Below are 24,506 nucleotides of genomic sequence, written 5' to 3' on the forward strand. Positions count from 1 at the left end.
GCAGCTCCCTATACCAACATGACAAGGGACGGACAGGACCATACTAAGAATAGAAACCTCTTTGCTTCTAGAAAGCGTAGCTACCTGTTCCGACGTTGGTCCTACTGTTCTCTAGCAGACAGGCTTGTCTGCTACCATCAAGCATGCAACTAGAAATACATTTGCTCATTCATCCACTCACACAGAAGGGAAGGGGAATGACAGTATCTTATCATATACAGTATATAAAAAAGGCGGATGTAGGTTCCGTATGAGACTGTGTGACATGAATTACATATAAACTGTGTTTTAAAGTGTAGTAGTGTGACAGATCGTTCTTGTTTATGTGTAAAAGTAACACGTTCCACTACTCAGTCTCCTCCCAGATAGTCAGAAACGCCACAGTAAATTTATAAGAGGAATTTATGCCGTAAATGACAACAGATTTAAGAAATCCAACAGAGACCTTTCAGTACCTTCTCGAACAGAGTTTTAGCAGGAGTATCCTTGAGAAATTTCGATACCCCGCTTGATATCTTTGCGGCCCTGTAGAACTCAGCTGTTGACAAGCAGAGGAGCCTTATTTCCATCTCCTCGCCGACATAGAAAAGAGCATCCTTGTCCAGATAGGCCCTCCTGAGTTTGAGGCCTGTACCTAGAAACAGACTTCTTTCAACCTTTGTTTCGTTTATACAAAACTATATTCTTTAGAGGCCCAGCGGATAACATGAAGTCTCACATGCAGGGGATAGGCAAAATAATGTGAGCACCTGTACTTACTTGGGAATGCTCTACTAAGAAGGGGTTAGACCTCCTTTTGCCCGTGTCACAGCTGCGATTCTTCTTGCAATACTGGCATATAGTGATTGTATAGCCTCCAGTGGAGTGTTAAGCCGCTCTTCGATGAGAACCTCTTCTAAGTCCTGTAGTGATGAGGAAGGTGGAAATCTGTTCTGGAGTCTGCGCTCCAATACTGCCCACAAGGGTTCGATAAAGTTCAAGTCCGGGAACTGTGCTGGCCCGGGAAGACGCTGCAGTTCAGATGCATGCTCCTCATACCACGGTTGTACTGTCCTCGATGTGTGAATGGGTACATTATCGTTCTGAAATATGCCATCATTGTTGGGGAACAACATTTAAATCATGGGGTGCCCTGATGACCTAAGATGCTCACATAATCGTTGTGTGTAACACGGCCCTTGAGAATAATGTTGGGACCAGCAGAATACCATGATATTGCCGCCCACACCAACACATTTTCACCCCATGCTTAACCATTGGAATCAAGCAGTGAGAATTGTAGCCTTATTTTGCGTTCTCCAGACGTAAACCCGGCCCGCTGTTGTAAATAATGAACACGTTGAATCGTCGAACCACATGACGTGTTTCCACCGATCAGCCGTCCAGGGTTTATGCTCCCGACACCATGTTTTACGCTTCTTTACGGTGGTCATCGTTACTAATGGTTTCGGTATAGCAGCCCCTCCATGAATATTTATGGAATTATCGGCGGACAGTGTCGATAGATACGAGTCTTAAAATGTCTGTTGAGCTCTCCTGTCGCATTAGAGCCTGCAGTTTTGTGTTTTTTTGACACAACTCGTGTTAGCGTACGGCGATCTCTGTCATTTAGTTTTGGTTTGATCCCACTGTTAAGTTTACCATCCAGTGATTCCCATGGGCTAAGGATGACACGGCGGCCAGTCGGTACCGTTGAATCTTCATTTTCTGTTCTGGAGGTGTTTTTTTTTATTAAGTTTACACGGTGATGTCTTTCCATGTTTTGCGTAGGCTGTCATGGCTGTTGAAACAGATGCTCTTGAAAGTTCCAACAAGTTGGCTGTCTTGGTTACTGCTGCTCCAGCTAATAGGGCTTCCACAATCTGCCCTCTGTGGAACTCTCTTAGGTCGTTCAGTGCACGTCGACCTCGGTCAAACCAACCCGGCCGCTTTACTGTTGGCCTATTATGTAAATTCTCCTCGTGCTAACTTGTGATCTATCTCGGATCTGTTGGCAGAGGAGATATCAGCAGAAATTATCCACGATAATTGTCAGAGAACAAGGGCCAATATAGATCTCGCCCACAAGAGGTAGGCGGTACGATACAACAAGGGGCGTCGTCCTGCTAACATCAGAAGGGGTGACCTGGTTTTCGTTAGGCGTGTGCCAGGACGGGGGAAAGGACATAAAGCGTCATCTAAATTTGAGCCTCGATTTGAGGGCCCCTATCAGATTCTTCAGGTCCTCACCCCAGTGACCTACCGTGTGCGGCATCAACAATCTGGCCAGGAAAAAAGAGTGCACATATCACTAATCAAGCTTAGCAATGTTGGGTACCTGCCTAAGTCCCTGCTTGTGTAACCTGATCCCGGGGGTTTTATGTTCAGGGGGGGGGGGGGGGGAGGCTGAGCCAGATCGCTGATCGATCATCAGCGATCGGCGTGTTATCTTTGGCACGTCTCCGGGCATAAGCATCTTTGCGTTTTCGGCTGGGGCGCGCGGGACGGCGAGAGGCAGTCGGTCTTGGGGCGGCCGGTGAGACTGGCGAAGATGTGGCTCGGGCGTAAGCACGTGTGTGATGTCTGTTACGCTGGGGCTGTTTGCTAATCGTGGCACTCCTGCGGCGGTTACTGGTCGCCTGGAAGGCATTTCATATAATCTGAGCCAAGCCTCGCAGTGAGAGGGGTGTCCGGAGTTGGTGTTGGTCTAGATGTTTCTACAAACTGAGGTGCCTCTGTGAGAAGCACGGCGCGGAACTGTTGGTTGCTTCGTCCTTCTGGCAGCCACCGCAAGCGGATGTTCGGCCGGAATGTCTAAAGTGTGAACAATTCTCGTAGAATGTGTTCCCAGCCTGACTCTTAGCGTGTGTTATATGTGGGTATCGACCCTTTGTATGTAACTGCTTCCGGGTGTCCTATAAGATTTCGCAGAAAAACTGTGTTTTCGTGGTATTCTGTATTTCTGGAACAGCCTTCGCCTAGAAAGTGGAAAGATTTGTGCCTCAACTGAAAGGGGGGGGGGGGGGGGGTTCGATTGGACATCTTCTGGAATTCCTTAATGCTGTAATTTAAACATATATATAAAAAAAATGTAAGCACCTGTTTCTTTGGGACACTGCAGTTCAAATAGGAGTGGCGTAATGTTAATGAGTATTTGTTAATCGTCAAATCAAGTGTATTTAATGTCTTGCTGTTGAAATTGTTTTTTTTTCTTTAAATTTCTGTTTAATGTCAGACAGATTCAAATGTAACTTCATTTATGTTATTCGAAAGAAATGTGTTGGATTGACCTTAATGAATTATGTGCTATCCAAGTAAGGGACCCAGTCCTTCATGAGTGCTTAACAGTGGATTGTAGTTCGGGTTGTGAGCCCCGTGCTCGGACCAGTTCTGGTAGCAGAGCGTGGTTGCTGTGTGGTTACTGTTATTGCACATGGTTCGTGTTTTGATTAATGAATATTGCCTTTAAATTGTAAATTTGTTGTTCTGCTGTGTGCTGTTCGTGTGCGTATTTTACAGAATTGTCATGTCGGCACGTGCGGTCGTGGGGATGGTATGCCTGAAGAAGGACCAATTGCAATACGAGTTAGGGATGCGAGGGCAGCCTGACGGCGGTGGCTTGGGTGAGCTGTCTGCGCGGCTGCGAGGCGCTGCGGCGCTCCCGGTCCAGGCATTCGCGGGGTGCGTCGGTCAGGTGGGTGGCGCCTTGTTGTCTTGTGCCGCCTCCCTGGATCAGATTCAGTCAAACTTAGATTTCTTAACGAGATCGACCAGAAGTTAGCAAGCGGAGAATTTACAGACCAGGCCAACAGTAAAGCGGTCGGGGTCGTTTGATACGACTCATGGCAGGTGTTATTGAAGGCCACATTTAGCCGCGGGAGGGCTCTATCCCATTTGGTCCGGCTCTCCTCGTGATAAATTATCAAGGCTGATTTAAGGTTTCGGTTCGAACGCTCGGCTAACTAAGGCTGCGGATAACAGGGTGTCGACGTGACATGAGTCACGGCTTGATGAAAACAAAACCTTCGAAACTCTTTTGAAACAAAGCCAGGCGCATTATCGCTAACTAAAAGCTTAGGCGGACCAAAGAAAGAGAAAATCCTCTCGAGATGAGGAATAGTATTCTTGGCCGTGACTCCGGTGTCCGGAAACATCCAGACAAATCGAGTGAAAGCATCAACTGCCACCAAAATATACACTCCTGGAAATGGAAAAAAGAACACATTGACACCGGTGTGTCAGACCCACCATACTTGCTCCGGACACTGCGAGAGGGCTGTACAAGCAATGATCACACGCACGGCACGGCGGACACACCAGGAACCGCGGTGTTGGCCGTCGAATGGCGCTAGCTCCGCAGTATTTGTGCACCGCTGCCGTCAGTGTCAGCCAGTTTGCCGTGGCATACGGAGCTCCATCGCAGTCTTTAACACTGGTAGCATGCCGCGACAGCGTGGACGTGAAACGTATGTGCAGTTGACGGACTTTGAGCGAGGGCGTATAGTGGGCATGCGGGAGGCCGGGTGGACGTACCGCCGAATTGCTCAACACGTGGGGCGTGAGGTCTCCACAGTACATCGATGTTGTCGCCAGTGGTCGGCGGAAGGTGCACGTGCCCGTCGACCTGGGACCGAATCGCAGCGACGCACGGATTCACGCCAAGACCGTAGGATCCTACGCAGTGCCGTAGGGGACCGCACCGCCACTTCCCAGCAAATTAGGGACACTGTTGCTCCTGGGGTATCGGCGAGGACCATTCGCAACCGTCTCCATGAAGCTGGGCTACGGTCCCGCACACCGTTAGGCCGTCTTCCGGTCACGCCTCAACATCGTGCAGCCCGCCTCCAGTGGTGTCGCGACAGGCGTGAATGGAGGGACGAATGGAGACGTGTCGTCTTCAGCGATGAGAGTCGCTTCTGCCTTGGTGCCAATGATGGTCGTATGCGTGTTTGGCGCCGTGCAGGTGAGCGCCACAATCAGGACTGCATACGACCGAGGCACACGGGGCCAACACTCGGCATCATGGTGTGGGGAGCGATCTCCTACACTGGCTATACACCTCTGGTGATCGTCGAGGGGACACTGAATAGTGCACGGTACATCCAAACCGTCATCGAACCCATCGTTGTACCATTCCTAGACCGGCAAGGGAACTTGCTGTTCCAACAGGACAATGCACGTCCGCATGTATCCCGTGCCACCCAACATGCACTAGAAGGTGTAAGTCAACTACCCTGGCCAGCAAGATCTCCGGATCTGTCCCCCATTGAGCATGTTTGGGAGTGGATGAAGCGTCGTCTCACGCGGTCTGCACGTCCAGCACGAACGCTGGTCCAACTGAGGTGCCAGGTGGAAATGGCATGGCAAGCCGTTCCACAGGACTACATCCAGCATCTCTACGATCGTCTCCATGGGAGAATAGCAGCCTGCATTGCTGCGAAAGGTGGATATACACTGTACTAGTGCCGACATTGTGCATGCTCTGTTGCCTGTGTCTATGTGCCTGTGGTTCTGTCAGTGTGATCATGTGATGTACCTGACCCCAGGAATGTGTCAATAAAGTTTCCCCTTCCTGGGACAATGTATTCACGGTGTTCTTATTTCAATTTCCAGGAGTATATTTGTACCCACCCTGGGTACGGGGCAGTTGGCCCACATAAGCAATAAAGAGGCGCTCCACAGGACGCTCAGCACATGAAGACTGAAGCAACCCCCGACGCGCGTTAGAACTGGGTTTAGCCATACTACATTCCCTGCAGGCTCTCACCATTTTCCTAACATCCCGATATAGGGTTGGCCACGTCAAGGATTCTCTTGTCTTACTAATAGTTTTAAAGACCCCCAGATGTCCTCCAAGAACCGAACAGTGATGATACCTAAAGATGGCCGGGATCAACGATTTGGGCAAGCAAATCTTAAACCTCTGGTCATGGCGAGTACAAAAACACAAAATTCCTCTCCTAAGCTCGTAACCCGAGACAGTACCTCCGGCTTCCAGCAGCTCCCTGATCCTGGTCAACTCCGTGTCCTGACGCTGCTCCTCTTCCAGGTTTTTAAACAACTCCGGCACTTCCCCTAATACAGCAGCTACCAGAGCTTCTTCTCGCGTGCCCGTTTGGAAACGTAGTTAATCCTCGCTAGCCTCTTCAACGGATTCCTCAAACATGCGGCTCAGGGTGTCGGCTAGCGCATTTTCGGTCCCCTTGACATGCCGAACTACAAACTTAAAGGCTGACAAACGCACAACCCAACGGGAAATCCGACCCGTTTTCCGCGGTCGCGCCAAAACCCAAGTGAGAACCTGATTATTGGACTCTAAAAGAAACTCGCGATGCTCAAGATACAACTTGAAGCACCGCTAATGCCTCCAACTCATAGGTGGAATGCTTCATCTCAGTGTCAGTAAGGCCACGTGAGGCATAAACGATTGGTCGGCGCTATCCGTCCTGTTACTGAAGGAACACGGCCGCAATACCGAGTTCCGAAGCATCCGTTTGAAGAATGAAGGGCAAATCAAAATTCGGAACGGCTAGAATCGGGGCATTACTCAATGCACTTTTAAGAGCATCGAAGGCACCTTGCTGGCTTTCAGGACAATTAAAACGCACCCCTTTCTTTTTCAGAAAGTTCAACGGAGCCGCCAGCTCCACAAAACGGGGAATGAATTTCCTAAAATAATTTACCATGCCCACGAACCTAGCCACCCCCTTTTTAATCTTAGTTGGTCGAAAATCACGGATGGCACGGGTCCTCGAGTGATCAACCTAGATGCCACTGCAGGACACCACATGGCCCAGAAAGGAGTTTTCCTGACGGGCAAACTCGACCTTAGAAGGTTTAACAGTTAACCCCGCCTGTTCCAAACTAGCTAGTACTCTATCAATATGTCCTAAATGCTCTTCGAAGGTTTTGCTATAGATGACAAAGTCATCCAAGTAACTAAACACAAACTGAAACTTTATGTCCTCCAAAACAGAGTCGAGAAGCCTAGAGAGAACCGCAGCTCCGGTCGCTAAACCAAAGGGCACGCGGTTAAATTCGTATAGATTCCAATATGTCGTGAACGCAGTAAGGAGCTTGACTCCTCGGCAAGCGGAATCTGGTGGTAGGCTTGATTGCGATCCAATACAGTGAAGTAACGCGCTCCCAAAAACAATGTAAAGCAGTTGTGCAAATCAGGAAGTGAGACCTTTTTATTTAAGGCCCGATGGTCAACCACCGGCCTATAGCCACCCCCAAGAATATTGGGGAAGCGTGAGGCGAAGTACACGGCCGAATAGCCCGCTTTTCAAGCATGTCGTCAACTACCCGCCTCAGCATCTTCATCTTAGGAGGCGACAACCTACACGGTGCTTGCCTCACCGGTTGATTATCGGTGACACGGATACAGTACTCGTGTGTGTGTGTGTGTTTGAGGTTTACGGGCGCTAAACAGCGTGGTCATCAGCGCCCAAACGCATAGAAACAGGAACACAAGCGGCGAAGGGACGAAGACGGACGCCGAACAAGGAGAACGGCTAAAAGACACAGGCCTGACGCAGTTCCAAATGCGCACATACAGAGGCAAAACAAGAGGAAAAGAAACACACTAAAAAAGGAAAGGAAACACAAGGAAAAGAGAACCGATACCGAAGGGAAACAAGGAGGTAATCGTGACTGGCGGACCTCTTACCTAAAACCTGGGTGAGCCAGTCACCCAGCAGCACATTAAAACCTTCTCCCTAAAATCCGAGGCAACAGATTGGACAGGACACAAAACCGTAAGACCTTAACCACAGTCGCTGCGTCGTCTTGCAAAATAGAGGGCAAATCCGGTGGCAAGGAAACCACCGCCCTCTGGTCAGAGAATAAAAGACAGTCAAGTAAAATGTGGCGGACAGTAATCTGGACGCCACAAGCACTGCAGATTGGGGGGTCCTCCCGCCGGAGTAAAAAACCATGCGTGAAGGGACTGTGTCCAATGCGGAGGCGAGTGAGGAGAACCTCATCCCGCCTGTATGACTGGTAGGACGTACGCCATAGTCGCGTAGTGGCCTTTACCAGACGCAGCTTATTGTCAGAAACTGCCAACCACTCCTCTTCCCATTGATGCATAACACGAAAACGCAAAAGGGAGGTTACAGCATGGAGGGGGACGGCACATTCATATAGTACTCAATTTTATTGGTAACCCCCAGCTCGTCCGTTAACACACGGTGAAACTTGTCCAAGACTTGCAACAACTGCGAGGCCTGCTGCTCGGTAAGATGACTCAAGTCACAATCAGAGGCATTACTACTAGCACTACACACCCAACAGTCCCTCACTATAACGGTTACAAAACTGAAACTTGGTAACTGGAGAAAATCGAAAATAGATCACGCCTCCCACGTAATCCAATACCAGCCCAGTAAGCTCTATAAAGTTACACCCCAATAGGATATCCATTCCCAAATTCCTCACTACACATACCTTTACAGGCCAAGAAAAATTGCCAACTCTGCACCCCACCTTCATTTCGCCAACCACATCTAAACGCTGGCCATTCACAGCCCGACAGATTACTGAAACACTCCGCAGCACCGGGAACTTACAAATGGACTTATATCTTTGATACCACCGATAGTCGAGAAGAGATACATTACTGCCAGAATCAATCAGAGCACACACCGGCTCATTGTTCAAACTTACGCAAGCGAATGATAATCTAGCGTTCGACGCCGCCCGGACTCTACTGCAGGCCCTAGGCGTGGGACTGCAGCGACCTCGCCTGCGTGCCAGCTGGCGTCAGATGTTCGACTCTGCTCCCCCCTTGACCTTGCACTCACGTGAGAAGTGTCCCGGTTGGTTACAAAGGTAGCACACGACGTTAGCGGGAACGCTATTTGCAGGCTCGTAATTCCTTCCCTTTTCCTTATACCCACTGCTACCGGAAATTCCTTCGCACTCCCGCATGTCATCTGCTCGCGAAACCCCCTCAATTTCTTGAACTATCCGTTCCAAGTCTGCGTAAGAAGTCGGCCTTTCACCGAACAATACACGAGTCCGATCTTCCGGTTTCAACCCCCGCACTATACTTGAAACTACTTCATGCTCCGGGAGTCGAGTGTGAAAGGCCAGCACCGCTGTTCGTACATCGGTTATGTAGTCACTGAGGGACTCCTGCTTCCTCTGTGCTCTGAATACATATTTATTCACCAGGTGGCTTTTGTCCCAAGCAGTTAGCCTTTCAGGCACGATCTTTATTCCCAACCCACTCAAGTTACCGTCGCTCTCAAGAACGGATGCTACTAATTGAGTCAAGGAACCACTGGACAAAGGACAGAGCAACTGACACACCACACTTCCCGGCGCATTTAACCCATCAGCAGTCCTCTCCAACTTAACTAAAAACCACAAAAATTGAACTAAATGCTCCATGGATTCAATCGACGAGGACTCAACTCCCTGAAATATGGACACCAAGGGCTATGGAAGTTTAGCACAATAATTATCCCCTCTAGTCTGATCTGGGGATCCGGTGCCAAAGGACTCCATTGGCAAATTCAACGAAGCGTCACCTGCCTGTTCACCCTCCACCGCAGCGCTTTCCCATTCCAAAGCACTCATCTGGACTTCCAATTTCAAATCCTGCTCCCGCAACTCGTTTGCCTTATCCTTGAAACCTGGGCCGACAGCCACCTGAACAAGATCACTAAGTCGGTTAATGAAGTGAGTGATTTGTACCTGCAGACGGTATACTTGCGAGCAGGAGGCAGAACTACCCGTTAAGAAATCTAAGTTTGACTGAATCTGATCCACGGAGGCGGCACAAGACAACAAGGCGTCACGCACCTGACCGACGCACCCCGCGAATGCCTGGACCGGGAGCGCCGCAGCGCCTCGCAGCCGCGCAGACAGCTCACCCAAGCCACCGCCGTCAGGCTGCCCTCGCATCCCTAACTCGTATTGCAATTGGTCCTTCTTCAGGCATACCATCCCCACGACCGCACGTGCCGACATGACAATTCTGTAAAATACGCACACGAACAGCACACAGCAGAACAACAAATTTACAATTTAAAGGCAATATTCATTAATCAAAACACGAACCATGTGCAATAACAGTAACCACACAGCAACCACGCTCTGCTACCAGAACTGGTCCGAGCACGGGGCTCACAACCCGAACTACAATCCACTGTTAAGCACTCATGAAGGACTGGGTCCCTTACTTGGATAGCACATAATTCATTAAGGTCAATCCAACACATTTCTTTCGAATAACATAAATGAAGTTACATTTGAATCTGTCTGACATTAAACAGAAATTTAAAGAAAAAAAAAACAATTTCAACAGCAAGACATTAAATACACTTGATTTGACGATTAACAAATACTCATTAACATTACGCCACTCCTATTTGAACTGCAGTGTCCCAAAGAAACAGGTGCTTACATTTTTTATATATATATGTTTAAATTAAAGCATTAAGGAATTCCAGAAGATGTCCAATCGAACCCCCCCCCCCCCTTTCAGTTGAGGCACAAATCTTTCCCCTTTCTAGGCGGAGGCTGAGCCAGAAACACAGAATGCCACAAAAATACAGTTTTGGTGCGAAATCTTACAGGACACCCGGAAGCAGTTACATACAAAGGGTCGATACCCACATATACACACACTAAGAGTCAGGCTGGGAACACATCCTACGAGAAATTGTTCACACTGTAGACATTCCGGCCGAACATCCGCTTGCGGTGGCTCCCAGAAGGACGAAGCAACCAACAGGCCCACGCCGTGCTCCTCATACAGGCACCTCAGTTTGTACAAACATCTAGGCCAACAACAACTCCGGACTCCCCTCTCGCTGCGAGGCTTGGCAAAATTTATATGAAATGTCTTCCAGGCGACCAGTAACCGCCGCAGGAGTGCCACGATTAACAAACAGCCCCAGCGTAACAGACATCACACATGTGCTTACGCCCGAGCCACAACTCCTCCAGTCTCACCGGCCGCCACAAAACAGACTACCTCTCGCCGTACCGCGCGTCCCAGCCGAAAACGCAAAGATGCTCACGCCCGGGGACGCGCCAAAGATAACAAGCCGATCGCTGATGATCGACCAGCGATCTTGCTCACTCGGCGTCTGAACGCAAATACGAAATGTTCAGTACTCGCACAAAACTTTACTAATGCATAGTCCGTACTGAACACGCACAGTCCAGCGCAATACTTCCCTTACCGGCGTTGTTGACCGTCACACACAACCAATCCATTTTTTTGATACCACTGTTCACATTATTTTGTCTATCCCCTGTATGCACACAGGCACACTAGATATATTTCAGGAAAACGGGAATTTTGTGAGTAGAGCATGATGCGTGGCTGAAGCTTACGGTTCGCGTAGCATCTTAGCAGTACTGATGAAAGTTGTTGTTTGTTTTACGTGTACTGGATTCGTGGGCAGCGCGCGCGCGTCGTGGTGTGTGCAGGTGCTGCAGCAGCTGGAGGCGGCGGGCGCGGAGCTGTCGGCGCTGCCGCGGGGCGACGCGGAGCGCTGCTGGCAGTTCGTGCGGCGCCACGAGGCGGCGGCGCGCCTCGCCGACGACCACTTCTACCTGACGGAGGCGCGCCTCGCGCTGGCCCAGCTGCTGGGGCAGGGGCCCGCCGGCGTCGCCGCGCTGCCCGAGGACCACCTGCGCGCCAAGGAGGCTCTGTGTCGCAGGCTGCTGCGGCTCGTCACCGTGCTCTGCCCTGGTACGCCCTGCTTGTCTACCCTCGAAACCAAGACACAGGGATTCAAATACTGACCAACGAAACACTGTTGTGCTGCACAGTTAAAATATTTTTAGCGGTCACAGCTTTAATGGAGGTCATCATGTATCATTTAGTTACAGGCAAGGAAGGTGGATTCAGTTGAACTAGGCTATACTAACAGCTGTGATTGTATGAGCCTAACCATTCCCATGGCCCAGTTTGCATCCATTGATAATATAGTCAACAATTCACACTGAAACGTGAATGTGCAAGAGGTCATATAACATACCAGCTTGTCCGTATTTACACGTAGACCATCTACTCTGCTGCAAAGGCACTCGCACCGTAAATGGGATGCCACAAATCCATACATTTACAAAAATTGCTGTACAGTCATGCTCAAAAGTATCCGAACGACCTGAATTGCATTTCGTCTGATTCGAATGCAACCCACATAGCGTAGCTGTCTAGCAGGTCCTCTAATCACCCCTCGGTGCAGTCGTTTGACTATTGAAAACGGTTCCATCAAGTCACCACTAGAAAACACTGCTCTGCATCAAAATAACTCAAGATGTAAAATAATACCAAGGTACTACAAATATCAGGGAACATCTTATCACAGATAAGACGGTTCTTCAGGCTTGTAAGCTCACATTTATTACAATAAATGTATACGTGAAATGTTACCACACTCATCATTAAGTCAGATAGATAATTCACGTAGTAAGTTCGTCGTATTCATGATTTCCTTTTCAAAATAACATATCGTACTTATTATTTAACACAAAATTACATTAAAAATTTAAGTTATTCACGAGCAGCTAGTTGAGAATATGTATGAACTTCAAATGACGCGACGAACCGTCTCGTTCTGCATATGGATTCAAACCCAGGTCATGCAGACTAAGCAAAGACGTCGTGACTGACAACTAACTGTCATTCCTGACTAGGCATGCAGAGAGTGATATACCTCGATTTTAGACAGTATCAGTTAGCAAATATCAACTTTAAATTACATAACATAAGCATTGTTAACGGACGCGAATTCCTGCCCAGCATATATTGTCCTTGTTAACGAACTACGAGAGATGTTAAATATTGCTTCGTCACAAGTAACTTACTTGAAATTCCGTGAGGTAAAGCTTTGTGTTGGACAGGGATTCGAATCCAGAACCTAAATGGATTGTCATCGAAGCACAATCAACTGTGACATATCGGAATTTCTCGGCAGTAGCTAGATGTTTTAACTGAACATTAATTTTTCTTTCCCAGGACTCCAACCAGGCACCCGTCGCTGTTATATTCTAGAGAAAACGACCTTTAAAAATGGGTTTGTTACACCAGCAGCGAAATGTGTGCATGTTTGAACTAGAAATAATATGACGAAGAGTTCAGTGCTGACTGAGAATCGAGTCCCACACATATCGTTGTTGACTGCACACAAAGAGACGTCAGCTACCGAATTTTTCTCCACCAGCAACTCGGAATAACATCCTTGAACTTACATTGATCTCGCAAACAGTTCTGTATCTCACTGGGACTCAAAAACGTCAGATACCGTTAGTGTTGACAACGAATGAAAATACATTAAAAATCAAAATTATTACCCACCAGCATATAGGTGTTCTCATGCTAGAGCTTCATAATACATAATGAAAGCTTTAGTGCCAGGACAGAATTCGATATGTGAAGATGTTGAGGAATCTGCAGTTTTGAACAAACAACAAATTGCAGTCGAGCTGTATTGTCACGAAGGGATCAAATTCCGCGTTAAGGGCGGTCTGAGTTGCAATCCCAGATCAAAACCAATTTTATCGGCACACAGAAGCTCAAATAAAAAATGGAATAAGTGTCTTGTGACCCTACATAGCGTTTGTTTCGTCACTAGAAATAAATCACTAGTATAATAAAGGTTACTGTTGATAGAGTTTCTACGTGTCGCGACTCCTAACTTTATTGTGGTTAAACCTAACGTCTACTTGGTCGAGAAGGAATATCGTGTTTAACATGAATGTCAGACCACAATGCCATTATACCTTCTTCACTTGGCGTAGCCAGGAGAGAACAGAATCTGTCTCTCCTTATCAAAAATTATCAGCAAAGTTGGAATGCAACATAGACAATAAGTAAATGAATCTACCATCAGTCCAAGAGACCACCAAATTCTCTTCGCTATCACTCATTTTTATATCATAACAATGTTGCGCCACAGTGGATGAAAATTCTGACAGACTGTCTCCCTGTAGTGGTTTGCAGCATGGTCAGTACTTTCACTTACTTGGTTGACCGAATCGCCATGAACTAGCTGCCTCGGTTACCCAATGCATACATTCGTCTCTATTTTGTAATCACCGAAATAAAATCACTGAACTGACACCTACACAGAACTGCCAACAGTTTAGGATGCAGAAATTTAAACAGGAAGTATTCCTTTCGCCTTGAGCTACTCTATTGCGCGATCTGTTTGTTAGAAACGTCGTGCAGTGCTAAAGAAAAGCTGTAACTGTCTGTCTCTCAGAAGTCTAGATCCGGTCATATGCAGTATCTCACAGCACTGTGCAATTCCTCAAGTTCTGGAGGAATTGTTGTTGAGTTCTGGAGGTGATATAGCTACGTGTCAGCTAGTAGCGTAACGGTAAGCGTCGCGCACTGTTGATAAGACGACGTGAGTTTGGGTACATTCACTGCTACATTTTTAAAACCTATACTGATTTCTGATGAAGTTATCAATGTAATGGAACTTCAACATAATTCCCTTCACTTTTCAACTCAAAATAGTCGCATGTGGAAAAAGGGCTAACTTTTGCGACATTTTGTTCTTTTCAGGTGTAATAGATGGCCAGGCTGCAGATGCATCTCGAAACTTTTGTATTATGTATGAGGAAAGCGCATCGTGCCATTAGCTGTCGTGTGGCAGTGGCATTTTGTTCTTCATAAAACCTTGTTTGACAGCTTTAACTCAGAACAAGTTTTCTTCATGCATGTAATCAATAACCTGCATGTGCATTGTCAGATTGTTATAGATAACATCAGAGAATTCGCATATATCGTTGATGATTAATTTCTCTCTTATGGTTACTAATGTTTTAACGACACTGAAAGAAACCGTTCGAAAATTGTGCACTGTATTATAAGAAATGAAATAAAACTACCCACGATAACCTTACGACGAAAGTCTGTTTCAATAAAACTGAGTATCTGTACACAAGCGTGCCTCTATCGGTACGAATTAGTAAAATAGTAATTACTTAGATTTCGATTGGGTCTGTGTATGATTGGTATGCCGTGTCGTACTCAAGTGTTATGCAAATGTGGCACTTCATAAATAAAGTTATGTATTTCTAGTAACCCAAAATTTGGCTGCCGCAGTGGCCGTGCAGTTCTAGGCGCTACAGTCTGGAGCCGAGCGACCGCTACGGTTGCAGGTTCGAATCCTGCCTCGGGCATGGATGTCTGTGATGTCCTTAGGTTAGTTAGGTATAGTTAGTTCAAAGTTATAGGCGACTGATGACCTCAGAACTTAAGTCGCATAGTGCTCAGAGCCATTTGAATCAAACCCAAAATTTGTTTGTGGAAAGAGGCGTTACGTGTTGTGCAGCATTGTAAGTTTTTAACCATTGCACTATGAGCCGAAAGTATTCTCATGCGATTTCCTTATCGATGTGTGATCTGACTGCTTGTAGCTCTTTCACAGAAGGGATAAAAACGTTACAGTCGGAAGACTGGAACCGCAAACCATAACAGACGCTTTCTCTCAGGTTAGCACGTTTCCACAGAGCTAGGGAAGACGCATGCATCTACGTCTCCTCTTATGAGACCAGTAGTGGCTAGAACTCGTAAACCGCTTTTTCAAGGACGAGATTAGATGCGATTTTCACGTGCAACGACTTTCCGAGGTATATGACTCTCTGCATGCCTAGTCAGGAATGACAGTTAGTTGTCAGTCACGAGGTCTTTGCTTAGTCTGCATGACCTGGGTTTGAATCCATATGCCGAACGAGACAGTTCGTCGTGTTATTTGAAGTTCATACATATTGTCAACTAGTTGCTCGTGAATTTTTCGATGTAATTTTGTGTTAAATAATAAGTACGATATGTCATTTTGAAGAGGAAATCATGAATACGACGAACTTACTACGTGAATTACCTATCTGACTGCACGACACATAGCTTTACGTCTCGCCGGGCTCGTCAACCCCGACATTGGAGTGTCGATGACTAGAAACATGTTGCCTGGTTGGACGAGTCTCGTTTCAAATTATATGGAGCGGATGGAAATGTACGGGTATGGAGACAACCTCATGAATCCATGGACCCTGCATATCAGGAGGGGACTGTTCAAGCTGGTGGAGGCTCTGTAACAGAGTGGGGCGAGTGCAGTTGGAGTGATGTGGGACCCCTGATACTTCTAGATACGACTCTAACAGGTGACACGTACGTAAGCATCCTGTCTGATCGCCTGCGTCCATTCATGTCCATTGTGCATTCCGACAGACTTGGGCAATTCCAGCAGGACAGTGCGACACTCCACACGTCCATAATTGCTTCAGAGTGACTCCAAGAACACTCTTCTGAGTTTAGACACTTGCGCTGGCCACCAAGCTCGTCAGATATGAACATAACTGAGCATATCTGTGATGCCTTGAGACGTTCAGAGCAAAAGAGATCTCCCCCTCCTCGTACTCTTACAGATTTATGGACAACCTTGGAGGTTTCATGGCTTCAGTTCCCTCCAGCACTACTCGGATAGTAGTCGAGTGCATACTACTTCGTGTTGCGGCACTTCTGAGTGCTCGCGGGGCCCTACGCGGTATTAGGGAGGTGTGCCAGTTTCTTTGGCTCTTCAGTATACAACACGAACAAGGACTTGGACTTAGCAGGTGTAGTACACTGGTGTGCAAAAGATAACCACAAAAGTATCTTTCTCACGACGTTTCACTGCCAAGTGAAATAGCTCCATGAAACTTGGACCATACGTAGAAAGAACTACTATGAGACGAACGGATATGATATTTCTTTTAAAAGACAATAATTACGCTGAAGTCACCGCGGTTTATAATGGTCTCCTGGTTAACAAAAGACAGGACATGGTATGGGGTGTATTATTAAACGGACGGCAATGCACGCTCTGCAACGTGCCACCGTGCTGTGGTTAGGAGTTCTTGTGATAGGGCGTTCCATTTCTCTACCAGAGCGCCTGCCAACTGCTAGATGGTAAGTGGTGCGTGGGGCCGTGTTGAAGTACATCTCCCCAACGCATTCCACACGAGCTCGATGGGATTTAAATTGGGCCAACGGACATGCCAGTTCATTCGCCGAATATCCTCTCGTTCCTCGACCTCTCCCACTTGTAATGTTCTATGAGGTCACGCACTGTCATCCATAAAAATGCAGTGTGGTCGAATCCAATCCTGAAAAATCGCACATTGAGAAGAAATACAATGTTGGAATAACGTTGTCCGCTGAGTGTACCGGGTACAAAGATTTGGAGATCAGTACAGCCGTGCAGCATTATTCATCCCTACATTGTAACACTTGGACCACCAAAACGATCATGTTCGACAGCGTTCCTGGATGGTTTACGTGTTCTCATCTCTTGCCATATGAGGGTACGTCCAGAATCACCACAAGACTGAAACTGTTCTCGTCCGAGAAGAGCACTCGACCCAGTCATACTCTTGGCAGCATCGCAAAGGGTTCCGCCACCCGCAGTGCCACTGTGGGGCGTAAGAATGCGCCCCGTGCAATCCTGTAAAATGTGGTTGAAATTGCACCTTCTGTTTGCTGCGGTTCCCTTCTTGCCTGTTGCTCTACGTAGCGGTGACGTGCTGCTGTAGCTGGCCGTGGTCGACTACTTCCTCTCCTTCAGGCATCGGTACTTGTGGTTTGGAACGCTGCCCATTCAAGTGAAGCAATGCTATGAAAAATACAAAACTCTTGGACCACACCCGTTACACTTCGTCCTTGTTTCGGTTTCCCGATGATATAATGTGAGGTCAGAGATATGTTGTCTCCGGGTCATTTCATAATGAAGAACATAGGAACAGTGCACTGTAACTGCTCGCTGATTGATATAAACCGCCTTTTCCCGTTCCTTCAGCTGCTTCGCGTCGCTGGTCCAGTTCTATTTTGCGCTACAGCCACGCTGGCCTCTGGCCACGTGGTGGCCAGTTTCTTGTGCGTGACTGGGAGATCTATGGTAACATTCTACGGCATCTTTTTTCCTTTCTACCGAGTAGTTAATACATTGAAGAGCCAAATAAACTGGTACACCTGTGTGATGTTGTGGAGGGCACCCGCGAGCACGCAGAAGTACCGCACCACGACGTTCTATGGACTCGACTAATGTCTGAAGTAGTGCTGGAGGGAACTGACACAATCAGTCCCGCACGGCTGTCCATAAATCCGTAAGAGTACGACGGGGTGGAGATCTCTTCTGAACAGTACGTTGCAAGACATCCCAGATATGCTCAATAATGTCCGTGTCTGGGGAGTTCGGTGGCAAGCTGAAGTGTTTAAACTCAGAAGAGTGTTCCTGGAACCACTGTGTAACAATTCTGGACGTGTGGGGTGTCGCATCGTCCCGCTGGAATTGCCCGAGTCCGTCGGAATGCCCAATGGACATGAACGGATGTAGGTGATCAGACAGGATTCCTACGTAGGTGTCACATGTCAGAGTCGTATCTAGACGTGTCAGGGGTCCCATATCACTCAGACTGCACAAGCCCCACACCATTACACGGCCTCCACGAGCTTCAACAGTCCCATGCTGACATGCAGGGTCGTTGGATTCAAGAGGTTGTCGCCATACCCGTAGATGTCTATTCGCGCGATACAATTTGAACCGAGACTTGTCTTACCAGGCAATATGTTTCCAGTCTTCAACAGCCAATGTCGGCGTTGACGGGCCCAGGCGAGGCGTAAAGCTTTGTGTCGTGCAGTCAACACCAGTGGGCCTTCGGCTTCGAAATGCCATATCGATGATGTTTCGTTGTATAGTTCGCACGCTGACACTGTTGATGGCCCAGCATTGAAATCTGCAACAATTTTCGGAGGGGTTGCGCTTCTGTCGCACTGAACGACTCTCTTCGGTCGTCGTTGGTCCCATTTTTGCAGGATCTTTTTCCGGCTTCAGCTATGTCTTAAATTTGATATTTTACCGGATTCCTGCTATTCACGGTACACTCGGGAAACGGTCGTACCGTAAAATCCCCTTTGCTGTGTCTCATCGTTCCTGCACCAACTGTAGCACCACGTTGAGACTAACTTAAATCTTGATAACCTGCCATCGTAGTAGCAGTAAGCGATCTAACAACCTCGCCAGACACTTGTTGTCTTATATAGGCATTGCCGAATACAGCGTCTTATTCTGCCTTTTTACATATCTCTGTATTTGAATACGTATGCCTATACCAGCTTCTTTGGTGCTTCAGTGTATATTGTATTAATTTATCTATCTCGTACTTAACGTTTTGCAGAGCCGTTCATTTGACTACATATATCATAAAATTTACATTGCATAAATTTACAAGAAAAGTACATTTACAATGAAGTTTTGCCCGTCCCATGTGGCGGAGCGGTCCTAGGCGCTTCAGTCCGGAACCGCGTTGCTGCTACGATCGCAAGTTCGAATCCTGCCTGCTGTATGGATGTGTGTGATGTCCTTAGGTTGGTTAAGTAGAAGTAGTTCTAGGTCTAGGGGACTGATGACCTCAGAAGTTAAGTCCCATAGTGCTTAGAGCCATTTGAATCAGTTTCTTGAAGTTTTACATTACAGAATAAGTTGATTTTATGTTAGTATGAACAAAAATCGGCAAATAAATCTGCAATATCTTTACAGTGAAAAGAAAGGCAATTAGCTAACACAGAGAAATTACATAAGACTAAATTCTCCCTCATATCGTAACTGTAATTTTTCCCTGGGAAAAGGGATAGCGCAGAATCGGGGCTCTGAGGGCGAGTAGGGACACGAGCCACATGCAAAACAGCCTCTCAACTCATTCTGGTTGTCACCGCTTTGGAAAATTTCCCTTGAAATTTATTGAGTCTAAAGTCAAGTGCAGTTTCGAATAGGTACAATTTTGCATCAAATCAGGTGAAATCTCTCACGGGCACTCATACTTGGCAGGAGACAGTGTTTTATAGATATCTTTACGAACCCACTGTGCGGTCAGAATTGAAAAGACAGACGTGACGCGATCAACGGGCATACTAGACACAGTCCGACGTACCTGTCCAAAGCTTTATCGGATTTTCAGTCTGGTTTCAATTTCGAGGCCGATCGGACCTTACTTTCGGAATACGCCTCATATATTAATTATGGCATTCTTCTTTTCAGGTAAGGAAAGATTCAAAAATTTCTCTAGAACGAAAGGGTGTTTTTATCCAAACTTTCCATATAAACTATATATGGATAATGTTTTGTTCGTCTGTTGAAGCTAGAGGACCTCTGGGTCGGCACAGACTCTACAGAGAGACAGTTTCTAGTATTTGGATGACAAGAATCAGAAGCAGAACTGCATTTACATGGGGGCCAGATATATTGGGAACTGTAGTGGTAGATGATACTTAGTTAGCTACTGCAATGAAGGTTTTTGGATTTCTTAATTCCAGACTAACCTCACTTTGCCGCTTGTTTCTCGTGCTGGAAAAGCTGGGGGATTATTCTTCTGACAGTTCCATCTTCTCCTCTTCCGGGTGTGTTCCAGATGCACTCCTAACGACCACTAAAGAGTGGCTGATGTCATCCATCAGGCAGTCCGTCGTAATTCCTGGAGATGCTTGAAAGGGAACAGAAAATTCTTGTAACCGCAGGTTCGAATCCTGCCTCGGGCACGGATGTGTGTGATGCCCTGGGGTTAGTTAGGTTTAAGTAGTTCTAAGTTCTAGGGGACTGATGACCTTAGAAGTTAAGTCCCATAGTGCTCAGAGCCATTTGAACCATAACCGCTGAGCAGCCAGCTTCTGTGGATGTTGACCAATAGGGGCGTCGCTACCCCCTCCGCCATACATGATGGAACTAGTCTCGTACGAGAGGGAATTCATAGACTGTTATAGCCGAACCCGACGTGAAACCAGATTTCACGAACTAAAATTATTAAACTTTGAGATACTGCCAAATATACTGAATTTATGCAAGATATTTCGGAGTGCTTGATTAACTGTTGCTATCGTCGTTGCTAACCAGGGATGTGAGCTACATTTAGCACACTGCAACCTATCACCTAAAATGCGCCGAACTTAATCAACGCCACATTTTTCACTGCATATCCTTCAAATACTATGGTGCAGAGTGCTAAGAAATTAAGTATCACATTAATTATGACTAATATAGGAAAATAAGCACTTCGTTGTGGAGCTGCGTTATGAGACTGTAAGACATGAAATAAATCAATTTTATGCTTTAGTTAGTTTCCTCACTATCAGATAAAAGGAGTTTTAAACAGCGAAGGATAAGGTGCAAAATGCGTAACAACTTCATTTTTTAAAGGGAAAGAAGAACCTCTGCCGAAAAACTGACTCCAGGAATTGATGTTGGTTCAAATGGTTCTGAGCAGTATGGAACTTAACTTCTGAGGTCATCATTCCCCTAGAACTTAGAACTACTTAAACCTAACTAACCTAAGGACTTCACACACATCCAAGCCCGAGGCAGGATTCGAACCTGCGACCGTAGCTGTCACGCGGTCCCAGACGGTAGCGCCTAGAACCGCTCGGTCACTCCGGCCGGCAATTGATGTTGGTTTGCTTCATTTACATACAGAATATTACGCAGTTTAATGAAGTTTTATTGTTTACAGCATAGAAAGGGCAAAACTAATTTTTCTCATGCACTGCAGCTATCAGCCGCTCCGTGGGAACTGTTTGTAAATTTCCTGTGAGGTCGTCTCTCTTACTACTGCTCATTATATATTTCTAACTTTAACATTGTATCATACAATTGTTTACATATAGGTAAGTCTAGCAGCTAAAATGCGTAATTAATAAAATAAGTAAAACGTATCCGTTCGCCTTTGGCTTCAAGCATAGCTGTTTACTCGGTTTCAATACTTCAGACTTCGCCCATGCCCATTAAGTTTAGGAGCATGGATTGCACCTGAGTTCCCATTCTGTACATTCTCTATTCTGTGGAATGTGTGTGATTCTATATTTGTTTCTACTCTATGACACCGCTAGTGATTGGTTGTTACATCTGTTTTCTCTCTCTGGTGAAATTCGTCAGTGCGTCCCGTTAGTTTTGTGCTGTTTCCCAGCAGCACAGAGAAATTGCCGGGACCACTTCTGGACTCTGAGGGGAAAGCAGCAGCAAGCCAACGAAACTGGATGTAATGACGAATCTTCTGCTTGCGCTACGCCAAACGTACAGGCTCTTCTGAGAACGGTAGCCTGGTTGCAGCCCACGAACGAGACGAGTCGGTTGCGCGTTGTATCCCCTTAGTAGAATGACTCCTTTCTGTTGCGCCTTTTTGTCATACAGCCAAGCGAAAACTTGCAGCTGTCCCCAGATAACGTAGACAATGTACAGCACTAATAATGCCAAGGTTGAATTTGATCTAGAACATTGGTGTATAGTTCGGTGACGAGAAACATTAAGCCACGCGCTCTCCTCCCACTGTCGTCCAAACGCTCGATGTGAAAATTTCTTCCACCAACCAGGATTCAAACCCGCTATCTCTCAGTCGAGCGCCACAGCACTGGCGTGTCTTAGCGACCTCGGCTACGGAGGCAGTTGTCCGTAAGTATTTATGTGGAACTGCAGGTAGTCTCTGAGGGCAGGAGTTGTACTCGCAGATAAATATTCAGATACGTAACAACGATTATAGCTAACAAGGCTTGTAACAACTATGCATAAAGCATAACAATCACGAAACATAAAGAAATGGAGAACGGGGTGTAGCCTCGAAACAAAGCGGCTGTAAAAGAACGCCTTCCTTTAGCGAGACTCCAAAGCAGTACTGTGTGCCCTGTTGCCGTACCATCACTTTGTAGGCGTACAATCCGGTATCATAAACTGCGGTGCTCGGGAATTACAGTGACAGCAATTTGCTTTTGTCAGACTGAAACCATTGCGTTGATTACTTCACCTGCAGAGTCAAACTGCACTGATCACGTTATAATGCAGCTCGCTAATGTGGAAGACCGTGATGTGCTGTGAGGAATCAATAGTCAAGTGATGAGACCGAATACTGGTATTCTGTGTACCACACTCAAGTTACGCAGAGAATCTGCGTTTGCAACGTTGATAAAACATCTAAATTTCCATCTATTTTCGGCAAGCCAACAGATAGTTTGTGGTGAAGACTACAAAATATACCAGTGTCACACCCATCCTCACAGACTGGTGAATGGTATGTGGAAAAAAATATTGTCTGCGGCCTTCCGTATGAGCACAACTTTAGCTCGGCGGAAGAAATATGTTTTTTGACTAATTCTTGAAACATGAGTTTCTGGAATTTTGTGACTAAGGTTCTCCGCGATGTACACTCATGCTCATAAATTAAAGATAATTACGGAATGTGGTGCCACACAACGTGGCACTACACAAAACTGGCGCTAATAGAATAGGCACATAGGGAACTCAGATTGTAAGTCCACGGCATTAGTGATAAGTTGAGAAAACCGTCCCGAAACACATGTGCTACAAAAAGCCACTGTTTCCTGCGCATGTACCCCGACATCAATATGGGATATGATCACCATGCACACGTACACAGGCCGCACGAGTTGGCAAACTCTGGATCAGGTGGTCGAACAGATGCTGGGGTATAGCCTCCCATTCTTGCACCAGTGCCTGTTGGAGCTCCTGAAGTGTCGTAGGGGTTTGAAGACGTGGAGCGATACGTCGACCGAGAACATCCCAGACGTGCTCGATGGGGTTTAGGTCTGGAGAACAGGCAGGCCACTCTGTTCGCCTGATATCTTCTGTTTAAAGGTACTCCTCCACTATGGCAGCTCGGTAGAGCCGTGCGTTATCATCCATCAGGAGGAAGGTGAAACCCACTTCACCCCTGAAAAGGTGGACATACTGGTGCAAAATGACGTCCCGATACACCTGATCTGTTACAGTTCCTCTGTCAAAAACATGCAGGGGTGTACGTGCACCAATCATTATCCTACCCCACACCATCAAACCACGACCTCCATATAGGTCCCTTTCAAGGACATTAAGGGTTTGGTGTATGGTTCCTGGTTCATGCCAGATGAAAACCCGGCGAGAATCACTGTTCAGACTATACCTGGACTCGTTCGTGAACAAAACCTTGGACCACTGCTCCAATGATCATGTACTGTGTTCCTGACATGAGGCTTTACGGATTCTCCTGTGACCAAGGGTCAATGGAATGCACTTTGCAGGTCTCCGGGCGAATACACCATGTCTGTTCAGTCGTCTGTAGACTGTGTGTCTGGAGACAACTGTTCCAGTGGCTCTGGTTAGGTCGCGAGCAAGGCTCCTTGCACTACTCCGTGGCCGTCTGCGGGCACTGATGGTGAGATATCGGCTTTCTTGTGGTGTTGTACACTGTGGACATCCAGTACTGTAGCGCCTGGACACGTTTCGTGTCTGCTGGAATCGTTACCATGATCTTGAGATCACACTTTGTGGCACACGGAGGGCCCGTGCTACGACCTGCTGTGTTTGAGGCTCTGAGCACTATGGGACTTAACATCTATGGCCATCAGTCCCCTAGAACTTAGAACTACTTAAACCTAACTAACCTAAGGACAGCACACAACACCCAGTCATCACGAGGCAGAGAAAATCCCCGACCCGCTGTGTTTGACCAGCCTCCAGTCGCCCTAGTATTCTAGC

At 47.0% G+C, this 24,506-nt stretch overlaps 1 protein-coding gene across 3 annotated transcripts in view; it reads left to right on the forward strand.

Annotated features, from left to right (window-relative positions):
- Positions 1-24,506, forward strand: part of LOC126334634 (SET domain-containing protein SmydA-8) — a 280,691-nt gene that overhangs the window by 193,664 nt on the left and 62,521 nt on the right. For all 3 annotated transcript variants that reach the window (XM_049997070.1, XM_049997072.1, XM_049997071.1), the window contains one exon: positions 11,431-11,695. In XM_049997070.1, the coding sequence (XP_049853027.1) occupies positions 11,431-11,695 (265 nt within the window). The remainder of the gene's footprint in view (positions 1-11,430; positions 11,696-24,506) is intronic.

The sequence above is a fragment of the Schistocerca gregaria genome, chromosome 2, assembly GCF_023897955.1.
Source record: "Schistocerca gregaria isolate iqSchGreg1 chromosome 2, iqSchGreg1.2, whole genome shotgun sequence".
Classification (NCBI taxonomy): domain Eukaryota; kingdom Metazoa; phylum Arthropoda; class Insecta; order Orthoptera; family Acrididae; genus Schistocerca; species Schistocerca gregaria.